This window comes from Eleutherodactylus coqui, chromosome 1 (genome assembly GCF_035609145.1).
Source record: "Eleutherodactylus coqui strain aEleCoq1 chromosome 1, aEleCoq1.hap1, whole genome shotgun sequence".
Classification (NCBI taxonomy): domain Eukaryota; kingdom Metazoa; phylum Chordata; class Amphibia; order Anura; family Eleutherodactylidae; genus Eleutherodactylus; species Eleutherodactylus coqui.
The window spans coordinates 459,817,194-459,834,858 of record NC_089837.1 but is presented as its reverse complement, the minus strand read 5'-3'; the positions used below and the strand labels follow the sequence as shown (position 1 = coordinate 459,834,858).

Genomic DNA, 17,665 nt, shown 5'->3' with positions numbered 1-17,665 from the left:
ATTTATTGTGCAAGACTGATAATCACTCCATAATCTTCCAGGACTTCTACAGCCTTGGTGGACTTTGAGGTATGATTGGGGTCATTGTCCTGTTGTCCAACACCCAAAGCTTTAGCTTCCTCACAGAAGGCATGACATTATCTTAAATATTTCCCAATACCTGAGTGAAATCAACACACCCTCCAGGCTTCCAGTGCCAGAGGTAGCAAAGCAGCCCCAGAGCATCACCGAGCTGCCATGCTTCACTGTAGGCAAGGTTTTTTGCATAAGATTCATTCTTCCTCCAAACATATGGCTGATCCATAAGCCCAAAAAGTTTTATTTTTGTTTCATCGCTTCACAGAACAGAATCCCAGAACTTCTAGGGCTGATTTATATGCTTTAGAGCAGTGTTCCCCAACTCCAGTCCTCAGGGACCGCCAACAGGTCATGTTTTCAGGATTTCCCCAGTGTTGCACAGGTGATGTAATTATTGTCAGTGCCTCAGACATTGCCACAGGTGTTCTTACCATAGGATATCCTGAAAACATGACCTGTTGGTGGTCCCTGAGGACTGGAGTTGGGGACCCCTGCTTTAGAGTATATTGAAGCAGACTTTGTTTGCAGGGTAAGGTGCATACTAAACAAAAGCACAAACCCCAGTGCTTTCTGCAGGTCCTTTGCAGTCACTGCAGATTTTCTGACCACCTACGTTCTCAGGAATCTGGCGCAGAAGGTAATTGCTTCCTCTTTCTGTCATGTCAAGATAGTGTAAACAGCGTTCCTTAAGTTCAAACTTGCAAACTATGAAGGGGGGGGGGGGGGTTATGAAGCTTTTTGGCATAAATAAGAAGTTGCAAAATTTAGTGCATCCCCAGCTTGTATAAAGTTTTGCACCTTTTTGGCAGGTATGCAGTACCACATTTCAATAAGGGCACGGTTGTCCTTAATTGACATACCACATTACACCAAGAATCTACTCCAGCTCCTAGATAGCATAGATTTGTGAAGGTGAATGAGCCAGAATGTGCGCAACATACAGAGAGGCGTGTGCCTCAATGGGTGCATTGTGTGCTGACAGGTATAGGAGTGGTGTATGAAATGCTGGTCCTAAAGAGGTTGCCCCACGCCGAAATGTTTTTTTGCATAGGCCCCCCCATTCAGCGCAGGACAAACCCAAGGGATGTGTTGAAATTTAAAAAAAAAATAAAAATTTTACTTAGCCGAATCCCCTCTCTGCAACTTCTTTTTTTCCTCCAAGATGGCCGCCGGGATCTTCACCCACGATGCACCGCAGGTCTTCTCCCATAGTGCACCGTGGGCTCTGTGCGGTCCATTGCCAATTCCAGCCTCCTGATTGGCTGGAATCGGCACACGTGACGGGGCGGAGCTACGCGATGACGCGTAGAAGAGGGCGAAGCCAGAACGCCGCTCGTGCCCGGACCGACCAGAAGGGAGAAGACCCTTCTGCGCAAGCGCGTCTAATCGGGCAATTCGACGCTGAAATTAGACGGCACCATGGAGACGGGACGCCAGCGCAGGGAAGGTGAGTATATAACTTCTGTATGGCTCATATTTAATGCACGATGTATATTGCAAAATGCATTAATATGGCCATACAGAAGTGTATGACCCCACTTGCTTTCGCGGGACAACCCCTTTAAGGGCTTCTACCCACTAAGGTTTGTTTTTTTTAAGCTGCGATATCACTTTTTTTATGCAAGTGTCAATTGGACTTTCTAATGTATAAAAAAAAAAATAAAATTGCAAACCACAAACTATTTTATCCCCCCACACGTCAAAGCCCTAGCCAGCCCAGGCATTTGATATAAGTAATCAAGGCCTGTTTAGTTACATCAGGTGTGCTTAAGACAACACCTGATTTGTAAACGTGTGCCTTTATGAGGATTCTGTTCATTGGGTTGAAAGATTCTGAGACTGCAGTAGTCATTAAAAGGGTCACTGGTCTGCAAAGGACCGAAAGTTTAAGTTTGCAACAAACCTAATTTGTAACAGGAGTTGAATATTTTGATTGCAACTTATTTCACTCTGTACCAGATGCACAATGATTCTCCTGCCAATATAGACCATATTTCCCAGTGTCTTATATTAATTTTTGCCTCAAAAGAGGCACAGTCTCATCTTACCTAGCAGCCGGTGTTCAGGTCCCTCAGTCGCTAGTGCAGTTCTTCCTTGTGGTGGGGCTAGAATATTCCGCCTCCAGCAAGCTAGTGCTTCCATTGGTTAATTGAGCACGTCAGCCAATGAGAGCCGGTGCTCAATTAACCAATCACACAGCTATTCAATGTTCATTGAATGGCTGATTGGTTAATCGACCGCCGGCTTTCGTTGTCTGATGCGGTGCTTGATTAACCAGAGCATTAGCTTGCTGGAAGCGAAGTATTCAAGCCCCACTACCAGAAAGAACTGCTGTGTCAGCATGCAGGAGGACAGAGATGCCAGCGCAGTTCAGCGCGAGGGACCCAAACGCTGGCTGCTAGGTGAGTTTTTTTTTCTACATGTAGCGTAGCTAGAGCTTATAAGCCCTCCAACAAAAATATTTTAAGCCCACTCCCTGAAAATTAGGGTAGGGCTTATTATCAGGGAAACACTGTACTAGCAATTAGAAACATGAACTTACCTCTTCACGCATCTTTTTAACAGACTCTCCTTTCTTTCCAATGATGCTACCGACTTCCTGAAGAGAGTTTAAAAAATAAATAAATAAATCTAACAGATGTCATGCATGAACTTTTTAATTCAGAGATTTCAAAGACATTGCTGGTTTTAACAGAAAAATACTATGTTCTATGGTGACATGGCGAGTCAAGGAGTTGTGCTATTAAAATTTAATGGCGAGGCACGTGACACTGCCTACTCACCTGTCTTCAGCCCCCTGAGACTGAGCAGCCCCCCACTACCCCATCCTGAACAGCATGCCGGAAGTCAAGTGACCACTGCACCCAGTCAGAGGCCAGTAGGTGGTCTATTTTATCACCTGCTCCACTGTTTATAAGAAAACTAGTCACACAAGCCCTTTAAGTTTTGCTCTGTGCCCATACAGAATTTCACACAAGATGGAAGCATCCTTGCTTGTTCAGCAGCATGAGGGTGCAGTGACAAGTGCTCTAGCAGTCACCGCTAGACTACGCATTTTCTTTGTACCTGCCAGGCTGTACTTAGGCGCAGCTCATTAATGCTAATGCACAAGCATTAACAGCATTTGCGTAATGGCGCTCTAAAACTTCATGTAAAGAAAATTCAGATGGTGTCAGCCGTACAGTGATCACTAGTGGAAGATGTGGCAGACTAAAAGGGAACGACAGATATCTGCAGGCTAAAACCTCAACCAGCCTGTTTTTTGCTGGCTCCCCAGTTTCCCAAATAATGTTAGATCATTTTTGCTGTAGTGTGTATGCCATAGAAACAGGCCCCCCAAAGATAGCAGAAATGCATCCCTCCCCCATTTAACTCCACTTGAATTTTTTTTAAGTTTCAGCACATTAAATGACAATTGAAGAATACAACTCATCCCACACAAACAAAAAAAAGCTACATGATGGATAAATAAGTAATGATTTTTTGAAAGTGTGGAGAATTAACTGAAGTGGAAAAAACCCTTATGGGCTTAATGTACATGCCTTGCCGTGCATCAGCAATCTGATTGTGAGGGTGACGTTCAGACCTCCTTCAATTACACCGGTGTCCATGATGAGAAGAGTTCAGTTAGATCACGGCAACAGCCAGAAGATGAACAATGCAGTCTTTGGTCACAGGCGAAGACAAGACTAGAAAAAAGAAAAACCAAAAAACAAAACTTCAATGTCAAAATAACCCAAACACCACCGCTGTTGAAGCTATATATAAACTGCATTAATAAAACGTGGCCGGGAATGCTGAAGCAGTTTTATATGTGGACATGCTTCAGTAATAAGCTTTGTAAATGCTCACAGCTTCTCCGCACTCCACAAGCGATTGAGAAGCCTTATTCTGTCCAAAAATCAATCACCTCTCTACTGGATAGGATAACTTGGTAAATTGGTGTGGGTCTGTGAGAATAGAGCGCTGCAGCCTTTATTCCAGCTACAAGACGTGTAACTAGGAGTATGAATGGAACAGTTTGCTGCTCTACACAAAGTATAGTACGGAGGAAGACAGCCAGGTACAGCGCCAAGTGAAAGCTGCTACTTCCTACACCTACGAAGGTGTATGGCCAACTTCAGGTCAGCATCCTCTACTCCAACATTTGGAGTTGCAACATAAAAGTTAACAGGTTCACTTTAAAACCTTACCTACAAATTTCAATGGAGAGTCTGAGTGTGCAGCCCACCCCTCTTGGGTCTCCCTGGGGTAGCGGTAAATGAACCGACTTAAGACCAATTACGTGACACTTTCAAATCATTGAATGATCAGTGGTTTGAAAAAAGAAAAAAAAAAAAAGGAGTATCATGCCGATTCCATCAGCGCTCATCAAGGAGTTTCTCCTCATTACTACATTTGGCGCATCACTACCTGGTGAAGCTGTGCAGCATATGTACTGCAAGTGAATACGCTGCTTACAGTGGCATTTACATTTACTAACAGTTTTTATGTATCCCCCATTATTGTAACTACTGCTTACTTATAGCCCTTTTGCATATTTAAAATAGGCAATTATATTGACAATCACTTGTGAATGGCCTGTATGAATTATGGTCCTTTTACACGAGACGAGCTGTAGGGCAAACGATGCCTGACAGCTCATCCTAGTGACGCTCGCGAGCCGCTACATAGGAGCGTGTATCGCTGGCATCGCTCAGAGTGCTGGCGGAATGGAGTCGAGGCGGCCGGGTATTGTTCTCCTTTGCCTGCCTCCATTCAAAGTAAGCAGGCATGTTCAAGTTTCAGCGGAGAGTCTGAATCTACAGAGCAACTAAGGGTTTAGATGGAGGGGAGCTTCTGTCCCTGATGGGACCGGCATGTGTTTACATGGGACAATTCTAGCAGGAGCAGTCAAAAAAAAATGCAGGATTTTAGGAAAATTAAAAAAAAAACAAAACTAAAATCTCTTAAATATGTTTAACACAATCTGTTCATATAATAGGTAGTTTCCTAGCGACATTCTCTAATATATTGTGTGGTCACAGACGTTAAGAGCTGTCACATTTAGGTCACTTTGGAGTGTACAGATACAGTAAGGCTGGCTGTCTGACACGGGAGCCGCCTCCGAATCTCCACCGGTCAGCCCCATCTAATAGATAGGCTGACCGCGGGAAATCAGGGCAATTCGAAGCATGCTGCGATGATCGCAATGATTCTCCGCTCGGATAGGTGCCTGCACTTTCCATAGCGAATACACTGCTGTGGACAGGGGGCCTTACAACCAGCATGTTTACTTAGGGAATATTCTCTTAAGGTCAGTAACCACTTCGTTGGATATATATGATAGTCGTCATCTGACAGTGGAGCATGAATGCACAGAGCTAATAATGCAACAAAAACTACCTCTATCAAACGGTCATGCCAGTTAGTGTAAAGCCTGACAACTTAATCCCCATGAGGACTGATGTCTAACCAAGGGGCCGTGCCAACATACTTAATGCAGGAGATTCCCATTTTGTTCCATACACAAACCACACAATACAACTGTGAGGCAGAAGCCTCATACAGGGAGGACACACACACAGTTTCACTGCAAACGTCCATGGTTTTGAGACACTTTTCTAACCTACACATTAAGGTGGCGGTACACAGAAGAGCCATGTGCCTTTTCTGCACCACGCAGCAGTGACATGTACAAGCACCCAAAAGGGTTAATGTACAACAGCGGCTAATTTGGCAGCAAGACATCTCAATTGATTGTAATATTAGATTTTGGTCTCCGGACATTTTCAAGGTTGTTTGACGATGGGAGACCATTTGAAGACTACTAATAGAGCCCAAGTCACACAGTAGTCGGCTCTAGACACAGTACAAGTAGGCTTGCAGGGGTCGTGGGATGTGTAGCGTGTAGTCATGTCATCTCTGCCATACAGCACCCCAATGTTTCATTGTCCCACAGTATCCCTCAGTTCCAGTCAGTGTGTGCACTACATATATGACCATGACATGTAGGGCGTTTTTATCCCCTCTTAAAGGGGATGCATGGGAATAGTATACTAGGTCTGCCATTATTGCTACTTGTGGAAACCCAACCTAGGGTAGAAGAACTCACATGCAGACGGAAGGGGAAGCAGCATAGTGTTGGGCTTATCTCCCTGCAGCTGACAGAACTCCTGTCCGGGGCAGAGCACGAAGGCCCATATACACAGGACAATTATTGTTCAGATTCCCACGCTCCCACAGTGTTTTGAACGTCATCCCGCGTAAATGCATGGAGAGACTGAAGGAGAATGGTTCAGTGGCTCAGTTTCTGCATGCTGAAGACTGAACGACTGCCTGCTTACATGGAGGCAGGTGGGTGGGCAGCCCCAACTCCATGCCGGCAGTGTTGTGAGCGATCCTGTGCAACAGCACCGGATCAAGCATAGACACGCTGTCAGGCACAGCTTGACCGCTCATCCCGTGTACATGGGGCATTATGCTACACGGCTCTGCACAATGTAGGCCCCTCTTCCCACCTGCAAGCCCATCCCAACCCCTCATCCACCTCCACATGCATGCTTCCATCCCAGGACTGGTTTCTACTTGCAGCACTGACCATAGCAGTTTTATGCTAGTCCTTCACAGCCATCAGCGCCTATGAGCCCTTATAAAATAAAGTAATGGGCACAGAGTCATATGTAGGTGTAACTTGCATATAATCAAAGCCCTGCCTTTCCCCCTCTATGTTGAAAAACAAACCAAAAAAACAAACCAAAAAAAAAAAGAAGCTATTTGGGTCTCTCGCTTTAACAAAAAATAAAACATTCTCTAGGTCCGTACCATTCTGGCGATACCATAAAAATGAAATCCAGAATAGCACACGATTCCTTCCCTACACCGATACATTATGGCTCTAGAAACTTGATTTAAAAAAAAAAAAAAAGAAGAAGAAGTTAGTTGCTCATTAAGTTCCACCCCCTCCTGGGTGGATTCGGGGCGGCTGTAGGTTTAGATCTCAATGAGGGTAAGAGCAGCTCAGTGTGGGTGATGATCTCTCCTACCACCTTTCGACGCCCGTCTGCTTTTGTGTTTCCTGGTCTTGTGTCTTTGTACATTGTTTATCTGAGTTTGAGTTAATCGTTTACTTGCGTTTCTAATTATGCTAGGTCTAACGAGCTCATGGTTATTCAGTACTGAATCTTGTGATGTAATTGAGTTCATGCATATTTCTGTAATGTGGTGCAAATTTTGCATAAAAGTATTTTGAGCCACTGATTCCGCCCCACCGGTGACCCGCACTGCAGTTACTGTAAGTGAATGTTCACACAGGGGAATCTCTGCAGAATTTCGCCTATTTTCCCATTTTGGCACATGTTTCCCTCCCGTCAACAGGGAAAACCCACAAGCAGCATTCAGACGCGGAAAATAGTTTTCCCCGCATCAAGTCACTTCATGTAGAATTTTTCTCATCAGGTTTCTACAAATTGATTTTGCCCATTAACAGGGCAATTTTCAAGTGTGAACCTGTGCCAAAAACCACAGCACAAAGCTGTACGTTAGGACGGAATTCAATGGCGAATTCTACTCCGTCCACGTACCCTAAATGCGTTATAATGACTGGGAATTATGAGCAAAAGCCTGATTCTTCTCCAGAAGAGATCGCCATGTACACACAGACTGCTGTTTTGGGAGCGATTGACCCTCAATGTGCAGTAGGTTTCTGGCTCGGCCAGCGAGAGGTCTGTAGACACGTGTCAGGAAGGGTATGACCCACATCTATAGACCTCATTAGAGCCAAGCCAGAAACCTGCTGCTCACTGATGAGGCAATCGCCCCAAAACAGCTGTCTGTATGGTTATTCTGGCTTTGGCTCACAATTCCTAGTCATTGTTACAAGGCTTGTTAAAAAGTCTGGTCATTGACTTGCAGGAATACAGCGTTCCAGTAGGTGGCGCTGCAGAGATACTGTTCCATCTTCCCATTTGCAAAGTATGAACTGGCACACTTCCTATATAGATCCATGCAGTATCTTGTCTGCTTTAGAGTTGCACCGAAAATACGCTGGTGTGAATTAACCCTTAATTACAACACAGACTGCTACCAATAGACATCAAAAGTAGAAGAAAAAAAAAAAATAGAAAATCTAGTGTCATTATAATACTCATTTGTGAGGAAGCCCCCCCCCCCCCCCCCCATATAAAGGACAGGTTGTATGAGGAATGGCAGATGTGCAATGAGCATAGTGAACATATGTAGGGTAGACGGGCACAACAGCTGGCAAGTACGCCAGCGTATCAGCCTGAAATGTAAGGCAAACAGAGAACTCGCTTCCATCAGTAGACATCTCACTGTTAAATAATGAATGAGGCTTATGAAAGCACAAGAACGCCGGAACTACAAAACACCGAGTCCTTGGGTCACAATGTTCAGACTATGAAGTAGCAGATTAAATTCTCTTAAAATGCAGCTGACTACGGGGGGAAAAACAACACAGTAGCGGCTTTGTCCTCCGTGGCCCAGCAGTACAGTTACGGGGTAAAGTGAACAAAAAGCTCTATGAAATCTGATTAAAGATGAAGCTTTGTGTTTATAAATCATTGCTACAACTTCATTGCTTCAGCGACGGCTACACAGTGACCATTGTAAGGAGCGATGAGGAACACAAGACGGACTTCACACCACTGGCTTACAGACTGTCAGGCTTTGACCACCACAAGCTAGCAGACAATAAGAAGAGTCTTGTGAACCAAGATGGACCCCAAAATGTCACCTCATCATTGATTCAGCGAGGGCTACACAGTGACTATTGTAAGGGACGCCGCCCCATCAGGAACACAAGACGGACTTCACATCACTAGCTTGTATATTGTCAGGCTTTGACCAGCCATCAGACGATGAGGGGGGGGGGGGGGGGGGTGGGTGGGTCTTATGACCCCAAAATATCACCTCATCCGTGATTTTGCTTACCATTTATCAATTAGAGAGCAAGTAACCTCCAAGGAGTCTACAAGGGACAAGCTGAGACTAAACATCCTTGCCTACAATCACCTAATGATAGGGAAGACAGCAGACCCATTGCCCTTTAGGATACCCAAAAATGTAGGTACCAGCAGCAGTGTACTAAACCCCAGGGATCCTCCAGTCCCGATGCCCCCATACGGGAAGTGCCCCTTATGCATTGTCCAGTGTAATACTCCATGGCTGCAAGGACTATTCTAGAACGGCATTAATAACGTGTTTGAGTTCAGACGGCTCTAAGAATATCTGCCAACCGTTGCCTGCAGAACTATCAGATGCAATCTGGTGTATGCCACCTGTTCTGCCAAATTAATGCCCTCAAAGACAACGACGCTGAAAGCACAAGGTCAGACAGGTGCTGCACAGCGATACAATACGCGGCATTAAAGCACACAGTAACAGACCCGCAGGAATGGCATGTGCTGGAGTACAGGTGGTGCCCCTGTGGCAATGCCCTGTGCGGCTTCTGTAGGGTAGGCCTAGAAGGGGTCAGATTTACCAAGTGGACTGTCTGCAAACCCCATTCACATAGATGGGACAGTCACAAGTTTCTTAAGTCTGCCTTCTATTCTTTTGGACTTAAGTTCCGTTCACATCAGCAGTTCGCTTCTGACGCAGACTTCCATTCAAGTCCAGGATGTAACGGCGCCGTATGCCACCATTTCATCCTGGAAAATGCCAGTGGGCATAACAGATCCAAACAGACACTATTAAAGCCAATACGGTCCTCCGGCTCAGTCCGGGGATTTAGTTTTCCTGCTCCTGTGCCGGAATGGGGAAGCGGAATGCGGAGTGCAGATGTGACATCTCAAATCTTAGTTTTGGCTAAAACACAGGTAAAGCGTACCAAAGCTGCACTGTGAGGACTTCTGACTTAAGGGGTCTTCTCATTTTAGGAATCCCAATCCAATGGGCTGCAATTGCAAGAACTCAACAATTACGTGTTTCAAAACATGCCCCATTTTCTAGAAAAAGCCTCAGTCTCCATTGCATTTGTTTACAACTTTTTGCTAGGGGAACGGACCTCTACTAGGGAGCAGAGACGGCCGGCACACTTGTGCGTGTCTGTGCAACCATCTGCTGGGATCTCTGCAGCAGCGCACAATATCCCGATTGCCAGCTTAAAGCCAGTAAGGAATTGCCCGCCCGCTCCCCCCACAATGTGGAAAACTGCCTTCTACATCATTGTTTTTTTTTGCCTTCTTCTGGATCAACACTGGTGGGGGGAGTCGCAATCCAGCCCTGCTGTTCTCCTGGTCCTTCCTGCGAAATAGCTACCACCTCACCGTTGCAGCCGTCTGGTGATAGCCGTTCCATGACAGAGTACCAGTCCATCAGGACTGTAGTGCTGGCTTGCCAGGACGGGTAAATACTGCGGGTCGTGTCATTTTAAACCATGTGCAGGTCACAAGATTTCAGTCAACTCAGTATATACACTTTTACAGCAACTTTACTGTTAAACAGAGCTTAAGGGGTTAACAAAACACCCCTCCATGGCCACCGAGACCCAGCAATGGTGATCACCAGAGTCACAGCACCCGTTCTCCTGGCATGGGGCGCACAGATCTTGAGCGCCACGTTGTCAGGAGTCGAGGAACATGTTCCACGACTCCTGGCATCATGGTGCTCAAGGTCTGAGCGCCAACCCCAGGAGAACAAGTAGTGACGCTGCAACGCTGGCTTCTGGTGGCAATAGAGGGGGCAAGTAGTTTTAGTTTATTTTAACCCCTTCGAGCCCTAGTGAAACAAGGTTGTCGGTAACTCAATAGCTCTCAAGTAGTCCAGGCCTGCACTTTCAACCAAGATACCAGTTTGCACCTAACAATCTCAGCTGCAGATTACCTGAGGTTTTTGGTAGAGATGGAAGGAAGGGGGGGGGGGGGGGGGGATGTGTAAGAATATTCCCAGATACATCCAATAAACCAGTCCATCTGAACGGCATTATACGAGGATGGCAGACCAACGTCTATACTCTGCCCGTTATTACAGCTGGCAGGGTTTTCTCATTGCAATAAGTTGGACAATAGCGGAGGGCTCGTGTTACCGCAGGCAGCTGTCCTCCAGACTATTCTCAACCCAACAGCCAGCCAAGGCCGGTACTGTATAATCATTGATACAGGATGACAAAGCCGCACAAAAACCCCCTTTACTGTAATCACAAGGCCGCCGTGCCAGTAATGTATGCCAGCTATGCGCCAGCCTTTGATAACTCTACACAACTCTGTCCAGATATAGCATGACAAGCGAGAACTGGACGCCGGCCAGCAGGCATGCAGAAGAGAGCGCTGCGGCCCCAGACACCTTACACACTTCTGCACCTGTTCACACCAGACGTCTTCAGGAGACGCACACATCTCGGGCACAGGACTGCTAAACTATAGCTGTACGGGAACGAATCACTAAACCGTACGCCTATGGAGCTTCCCTTTAAGCAATGCCAGGTATGAGGGGCTCCAAACCCTTCCGTAGAGGTCAGTGCAAAGGTCATAAAACCGATGTAAAGCCCCCAGCAGCTCAGGAATCAACATGCATGCAAATACATAGTTACAACAATCACAGACAGGTCATGTGACTACAGACTTATGTAATTAGGCTGCATTACTAGTATAATGGCATTACGGGATCTGCCTACAGATGACCTAAGAGGGGATTGTAGCACTAGAGGCGGCTGATCGCCTCCACCGGTAGAACTACAGCAGGGATGTACTACCACCGGCACAACAAAACCTTCCCGGAGGATGAAGGCTCTGTGAACCACAACTAGTTAAGTCGTTTATAGAAGAATTTGGGCTTTTTAATGAATTGATAGCAAAAAGGATTAAAGAGCTGAAACAAACAGAAACTTTTTGACACATCCAGTAGAAGTCTGTCAAAACCAGAGCATGTCTATCAATTTATATCTATGCACACGTTTTGTATTCTCTGCCCTTCTCCCCATGAAGCCGTTCCTGAACCTTTCCCTTCAGTCCGGCCACCCATTGGCAATGGAGGAGAGATAATATGCTGATGGGAACAAGCCATACCCGTCCCACAATGCACCTCACCACTAATGCTAACAGAAGGAGTCTATAGAGACTCGGGGCCAATAAGGGTGCCTTTACATTCATTGTTTTTTTAGATCACCCTTCAAGATCCGTCCACACCGCTGCCTTCACATACATGACGTATGCAAGAATCGTGTAGAAGTGCGTGCAGGTTTGTTTTTAAATCATACGTTTACGTTTTTTTTAAAAAGTCAACACTAAAAAGTAAACAAGTTTTTACCGATTCCGTCACGCATGTTCCTCGCATACTTGAACCATACGTGAGGGCGCCGGTATGGACGGACCTCCTATACATTTTTTGATACACTGATCTGTTTTTGAAGCTAAAGACACTTTCCCCCCGTAAACTCGTCTCCTATACGTTGGGGGTGCGCTCGCGCAGCAGAGGTTTTTCACACAAATTTCGCTTCTAAAAACTGCATGTCGGACCTGCGCCAAAAATGGCTGGAGGCACCAGAGCTCAACGCGGCTTTTAGAAGCAAAAATTAGGGGGGGGAAAAATCTGCTCTGATCGCCCCAAACCTGGAGACAGTACAGCGCAAACACGCCCATCATGCCGATAGCTGTCAACGCGACAATGTTTAAAAAAAAAAGGAAAAACCGCTGCATAAAAGCGTCCGGCTGGCTAAACATAGGCATCATCCGACTACGTTTAACCCCTTGCGGGTCTATCAGGTGCTACATTGGCATCGATTTTCAAAGTAAAAGCACGAGTCTTAGAGATGCCAAGAGGACGGCCTCGCGCCACATTCGTTTTTTTTTTTTAACGCCGCTCCGTTTTTCGCTACTACATATTATACTAGAATTAAGAAAAGATTAGGACAAGCACGGTTCCATTCATCCGCCGGGATGGGGCACGGACAGCCCCCATTCATCTGCTGGCGAGGGGCACGGGCATCGCCCCATTCATGGGGCACAGAGAGTTAAGGCAGCAGAAATGCAGTCCTAAGCTCTCGCTCGTGACCTGAAGGTTGCAGGTTCAATCCCTGCATGGTTCAGGTAGCCGGCTCAAGGTTGACCCATCCTTCCGAGGTCAGTAAGATGAGTGCCCAGCTTGGTGGCGGGGGTAATAAATTACCTGTAAGTGCTGCGGAATAAGTTGGCGCTATACAAATGAGTTGATTTTTATTATTTACCCGCTAGGGGGCGCCCCATTCATTCGCCAGGGGGCATCATGCTGCACCCAGATATCACGTAACCTGCTTATAAAGAACCCTACAATAACGTCTGTATTTTTCTACCCCAAGAAGGTGTATTCGGCGGCGATAACCCTGCGGCGTCACGAACATGATCTGGAGGAGAGCGAGGCATCCCATAGTGTGATCTAATGGCGTGCAGAGCAGCGCCAGCGTGTAATCCCAGCATGACCTACATAGCACAGCGGGCACACCTACCGAGGAGCATGGCACACAGCCCCTCCACAGCCTGCCATGACACAGGGGGGCAGGGATGGCGCTGCTGAGGCTGGCAGCTGCGACACAGCAGGCCTGGGAGGAGGATGGCGGCAGCAGGCCCACACCGCTGTCAGCCAGCAGCAGCAGCAGGGCAGGCCGGTCACATGGCTGCCCCCGGCAGGGAAGGGGTTACCAGGAGGCGGCCATGACAAACGCGGCCTCACATGGTGCCGCCACTACAATAAGCCCGGCCTAGTCAGCCGCCACAAAGCCCGAGCGGTACTCACCTTCCGAGTTACACAGGACGAGAGGTGACCGCCGAGAGGCCGGGGGTGCAGGACACAGACCGGGGAAGGGAAGAGAGGGGGGAGGAAAAACAAGGGAGGAATGGGGAGGAAGGAGCGGTCCGGAGGCGAGGGGCCCCGGGGAGGGAGGGAAGGAGAGAGCCGGGCGGGCGAGGAATGGCGACGGCGGGAGGGGCTGGCGGGAGCTGCGGCTTCTGCTGCTGCCTCTGCTGGTCTGGGAGGGGGAGAGGAGGCGCGGGCAACTATCAACCCGCCCTCACCGGAAGCCAGCGCCTGTCACAGATGGCCTTCAGGGGGGCGGGGACTAGGCGGCTCAGGCTCGGCTCCTCTCGTCCTCTAAAGGCCGCGGGAGGGAGGGGCAGCAGCTGGACCGCCGCTTGGGTACAACACGCTGCTTTACCCATGTCCCTTACGTCCTACTAGAGCTAGAGGGAGGGCCGCCGGCGGCCATGTTGGTACACCCTTGTTTGGGGGAGTACCAACATGGCGACGAGGAATGACGCGCTTTTTTTTTCATTCCTAGTTATACGCGCTGGTTATAGAAAAAGCCGCTATTTTCTCATAGGGGCGACGAACGGGTCCGGTTTTTAGGCGGGGTTTAGTCAGTTATTCAGCAGTTGTGATTTAGTTTGCGTGTAATGATTGCCTAAGATGGCTGTGGATGGGCGCTGACTGGGACTGAGAGACAAAATGGCGGCCGGGGCACTTCCGGTGCTCACGGACGAGGGGCGGGAATGTAAACAACCGCCGCTGGAGACATGGGGCTGAAGTAGTTTCTGTCGGATTCCTGTCACGTTATGTCCTGGCGGCATATTAACTCTTTCCACCAGACTTCTGCCCTATTCAGCAATTCCAGCAACCTGATTGGTTGTTTGGGTCGACTGATTCCCCGCCCCCTTTTGAGATATGCACGAGGATATGTATTGCATAGACAGGAGCACGCACCAACACACCGCATACACGCATCATATGTACTGCATAAACATGAGCACATGCTAGCACACCACCTCCGCTCCTCACATCCCTGTAACTCTATCCTCGTGCACATCTCAGAAGGGGGCAAACAACCAATCAGGTTGCTGGAATTGCTGAATAGGGCAGAAGTGGGGTGGAAAAGGTTAATAAGCGCCCTGGCGGCTAACAGGGAGAGCCCTGACATCAGCCATGACAGGATCCTTACACTACGTGATCACGGGTGCATATTAGCCTTTTACTCCCCACTTCTACAGGAGCCAACCTAAACAACCAATGACCGTGAATCAGCCAAACCAAATAACCAATCACTGTGAATGAGGCAACCTAAATAACCAATCACCAGGAATGAGTAAATCCAAGCAACCAATCAGGTTGCGAATGGTGTAGAAGTGTGGAGTAATATAGATATATGCATCCCGCATAGGGTAGAAGGTCATTCTAGAGGGTTTCCTTCCCAGGATAACAGGGGCCTAGTGCTCCATAGTGGAAAGTGAAAAAACACATTTATTATATACTCCATGCTGTGATTAACCCCTTTGGGCTCGGCCAATTTTTGTTGATTTAGTATTTTTCCCGTTAAAAAAATTAAATGATAACTTTTCCGTTGCCGTAGCCGTATGAGGCCTCTTTTTTGCAGGAAGAGTTGTATTTTTCAATGGTGCTATTTAAAGGGGTTGTCCAAGTTCTGGAAGGCCTCTTACTGGCGTCCTCCATAGTGTAAAATAAGGAGGCAGCCGGTACTCCCCGCTCGTCCCAGTCCGCCAGCTGCGCTTGCCGCTGGTTTGTTTATAGGCTTTCTGTGATGTCCGGTAATCCTGCTGCTTTAGCCAGTGACTACGCTCAGCAATAAACAATGGCTGCAGCAGCTTGTTTGTTGACGGCCCTTTTACATGCAAAGATACTCTTTTGAACGAAGGCCCATTTACACGTAACGATTATCACTCAAAATTCATTCAAACGACTGAAAATGAGCGATAATCGTTACATGTAAACGCGGGCACACTGCACTTTTCGTTTGAACGATGATTTTAAGGTGAACCTAAAATCCATCGTTCAGACACTGAGAGATAAAGTGTCTCTCAACAGACCACAAGTTGTTATCTCCACAGAAGGCGGCAGATAACATTGTAACCTGCCAGCAGCCCTGAGGAGCACAATGCAGGTGTTTACACAGCTGGGTGTGGGATGCATCACATGCTGGGCTCTGAAAACAGCTCCTGGAGGCCCTTTTACATGCAAATGAAGATGATGAAGTATTAATAGACATTAACACTTTATGCAAATAGATCACAAAATCAGTCCTTTGAAAGATTATCTTTGATATAAATGGTCCTTTAGAGATCTATTTGCATAGCAACTGCATTGTTCTCTCCCGGCTAGTGTGGGGAGAGCAGCCTGTGGTCTACTGAGAGGTAAACGTGTTTGCTTTATCTCTCAGTTGCTGAAAGATGGATTTTAAGTTCACCTTAAAATCATTGTTCAAACAAAAAGTGTGCGATGCCTGCGTTTTCATGTAACGATTCTCATCGATTATAATATCGATCATTTTTGGACATTTGAACGAATTTTGAGCAATAATTGCTGCGTGTGACTAGGCGACTTTCACACGGTGAGATTTGTGCATTGCGACACGTACAAATATGAACCCCATTCTTTTGAATATAGTCATACATGTGAACGATTTTTCTTTTTTCCTGCATCGCGGTGCGGGAAACAGTCGTGGCAGGACCTATCTTTGGGCGTTCTTTCAGAACACCTCGCCCATTTTTTCAATGGGGCGGTAAAAACATAGAACGGAGTGCAAGGTGCGCAGGAGTGCGATTCGATGGGAAACACTTGCCCATCCTTCGGCATGGCTGGAAGCCGCGCCGGAGGATCGCTACTTCCCTGAGGTAATGTCAGGCAGTTTAACACAAAAACACCTCGCATCCGGAGGGACATCGCATGTTCACGGCCCAACATCAAGCTCACCCATGTAAAATTAGCCTAAGACTGTCTGCAGTCTCTAAGGCTCACATGAGCGTATATTGGCTGCATATTACGCAGTGTTAAAACCCTATTGATTTACATTGGGCCAATCAGACCTGTGTAAAACACATACATGAAGGAAAAAAAACAGCATGTCCAGCATGTCCGTACTCGGGTGAAAAGATTCGGGGGGCGCCGTGGGTGAGTGGGGGGTTGCAGCGGGGAGTGTGGGGGGGGGGGGGGGAGAGAGGGCTCCCCCCTGTTCCCCGCTACTACCCCTGCTCCGCCACGCCTCCCCCCGCCCCCCGGCGCCCCCCCGAATCTTTTCACCCGAGTACGGAAGTACTCGAAAATCGCGGTGCTCGATCGAGTAATTACTCGAAACGAGTATATTCGCTCATCTCTAGACGCAGCCCTTTTTTTTCCCACTTCGTTTTTTCCCTCTGCCCTCTTAAAAAATCATCTCTCTTTTAGTGATCCACCAATGTAGATATCTGAGGGCTCGTTCTTTGTGGGACGAGTTGTACTTTTCAATAGTACTATTTAATGTACCATATAATGTACTGAAACACTTTAAAAAAAATTCCAAGTGGAGTGAAATGAAAAAAAAACCCTGAAATTCCACCATCTTTGGGCGAGTCTTGTTTTTACAGCGTACACACTGCACCAACAAAGACATAATAACTTTATTCTATGGGTCAGTACGATTACTACGATACCAAACTTGTATAGTTTTTTTTTTTTTGCTGTGTTACTTTTATCTTTTTTCAAAGATGTTTAATTTTTTTTTAAATTATTTTCTGCTGCCCTCTTTTGACAGCCATAACTTTTTTATTTTTCCGTCCACATAGTTGGGCGAAGGCTCATTGCTTGAGGGACGTCCTGTAGTTTTTATTGGTACCATTTTGGAGTACATACA

General features: G+C 47.0%; 1 protein-coding gene across 6 annotated transcripts in view; it reads right to left on the bottom strand.

Annotated features, from left to right (window-relative positions):
* Positions 1–14,044, bottom strand: part of PCBP2 (poly(rC) binding protein 2) — a 31,576-nt gene extending 17,532 nt beyond the window's left edge. For 3 of the 6 annotated variants that reach the window (XM_066584250.1, XM_066584251.1, XM_066584252.1), the window contains exons 1-3: positions 13,786–14,044; positions 3,617–3,767; positions 2,621–2,673 (exon numbers count right to left, since the gene is read on the bottom strand). In XM_066584250.1, coding sequence (XP_066440347.1) covers positions 2,621–2,673; positions 3,617–3,689 — 126 coding nt within the window. In that variant the 5' untranslated portion in view covers positions 3,690–3,767; positions 13,786–14,044. The remainder of the gene's footprint in view (positions 1–2,620; positions 2,674–3,616; positions 3,768–13,785) is intronic. The other 3 variants (XM_066584253.1, XM_066584254.1, XM_066584249.1) reach the window with 2 other exon arrangements.
* Between the last annotated feature and the right edge of the window lie 3,621 nt (positions 14,045–17,665).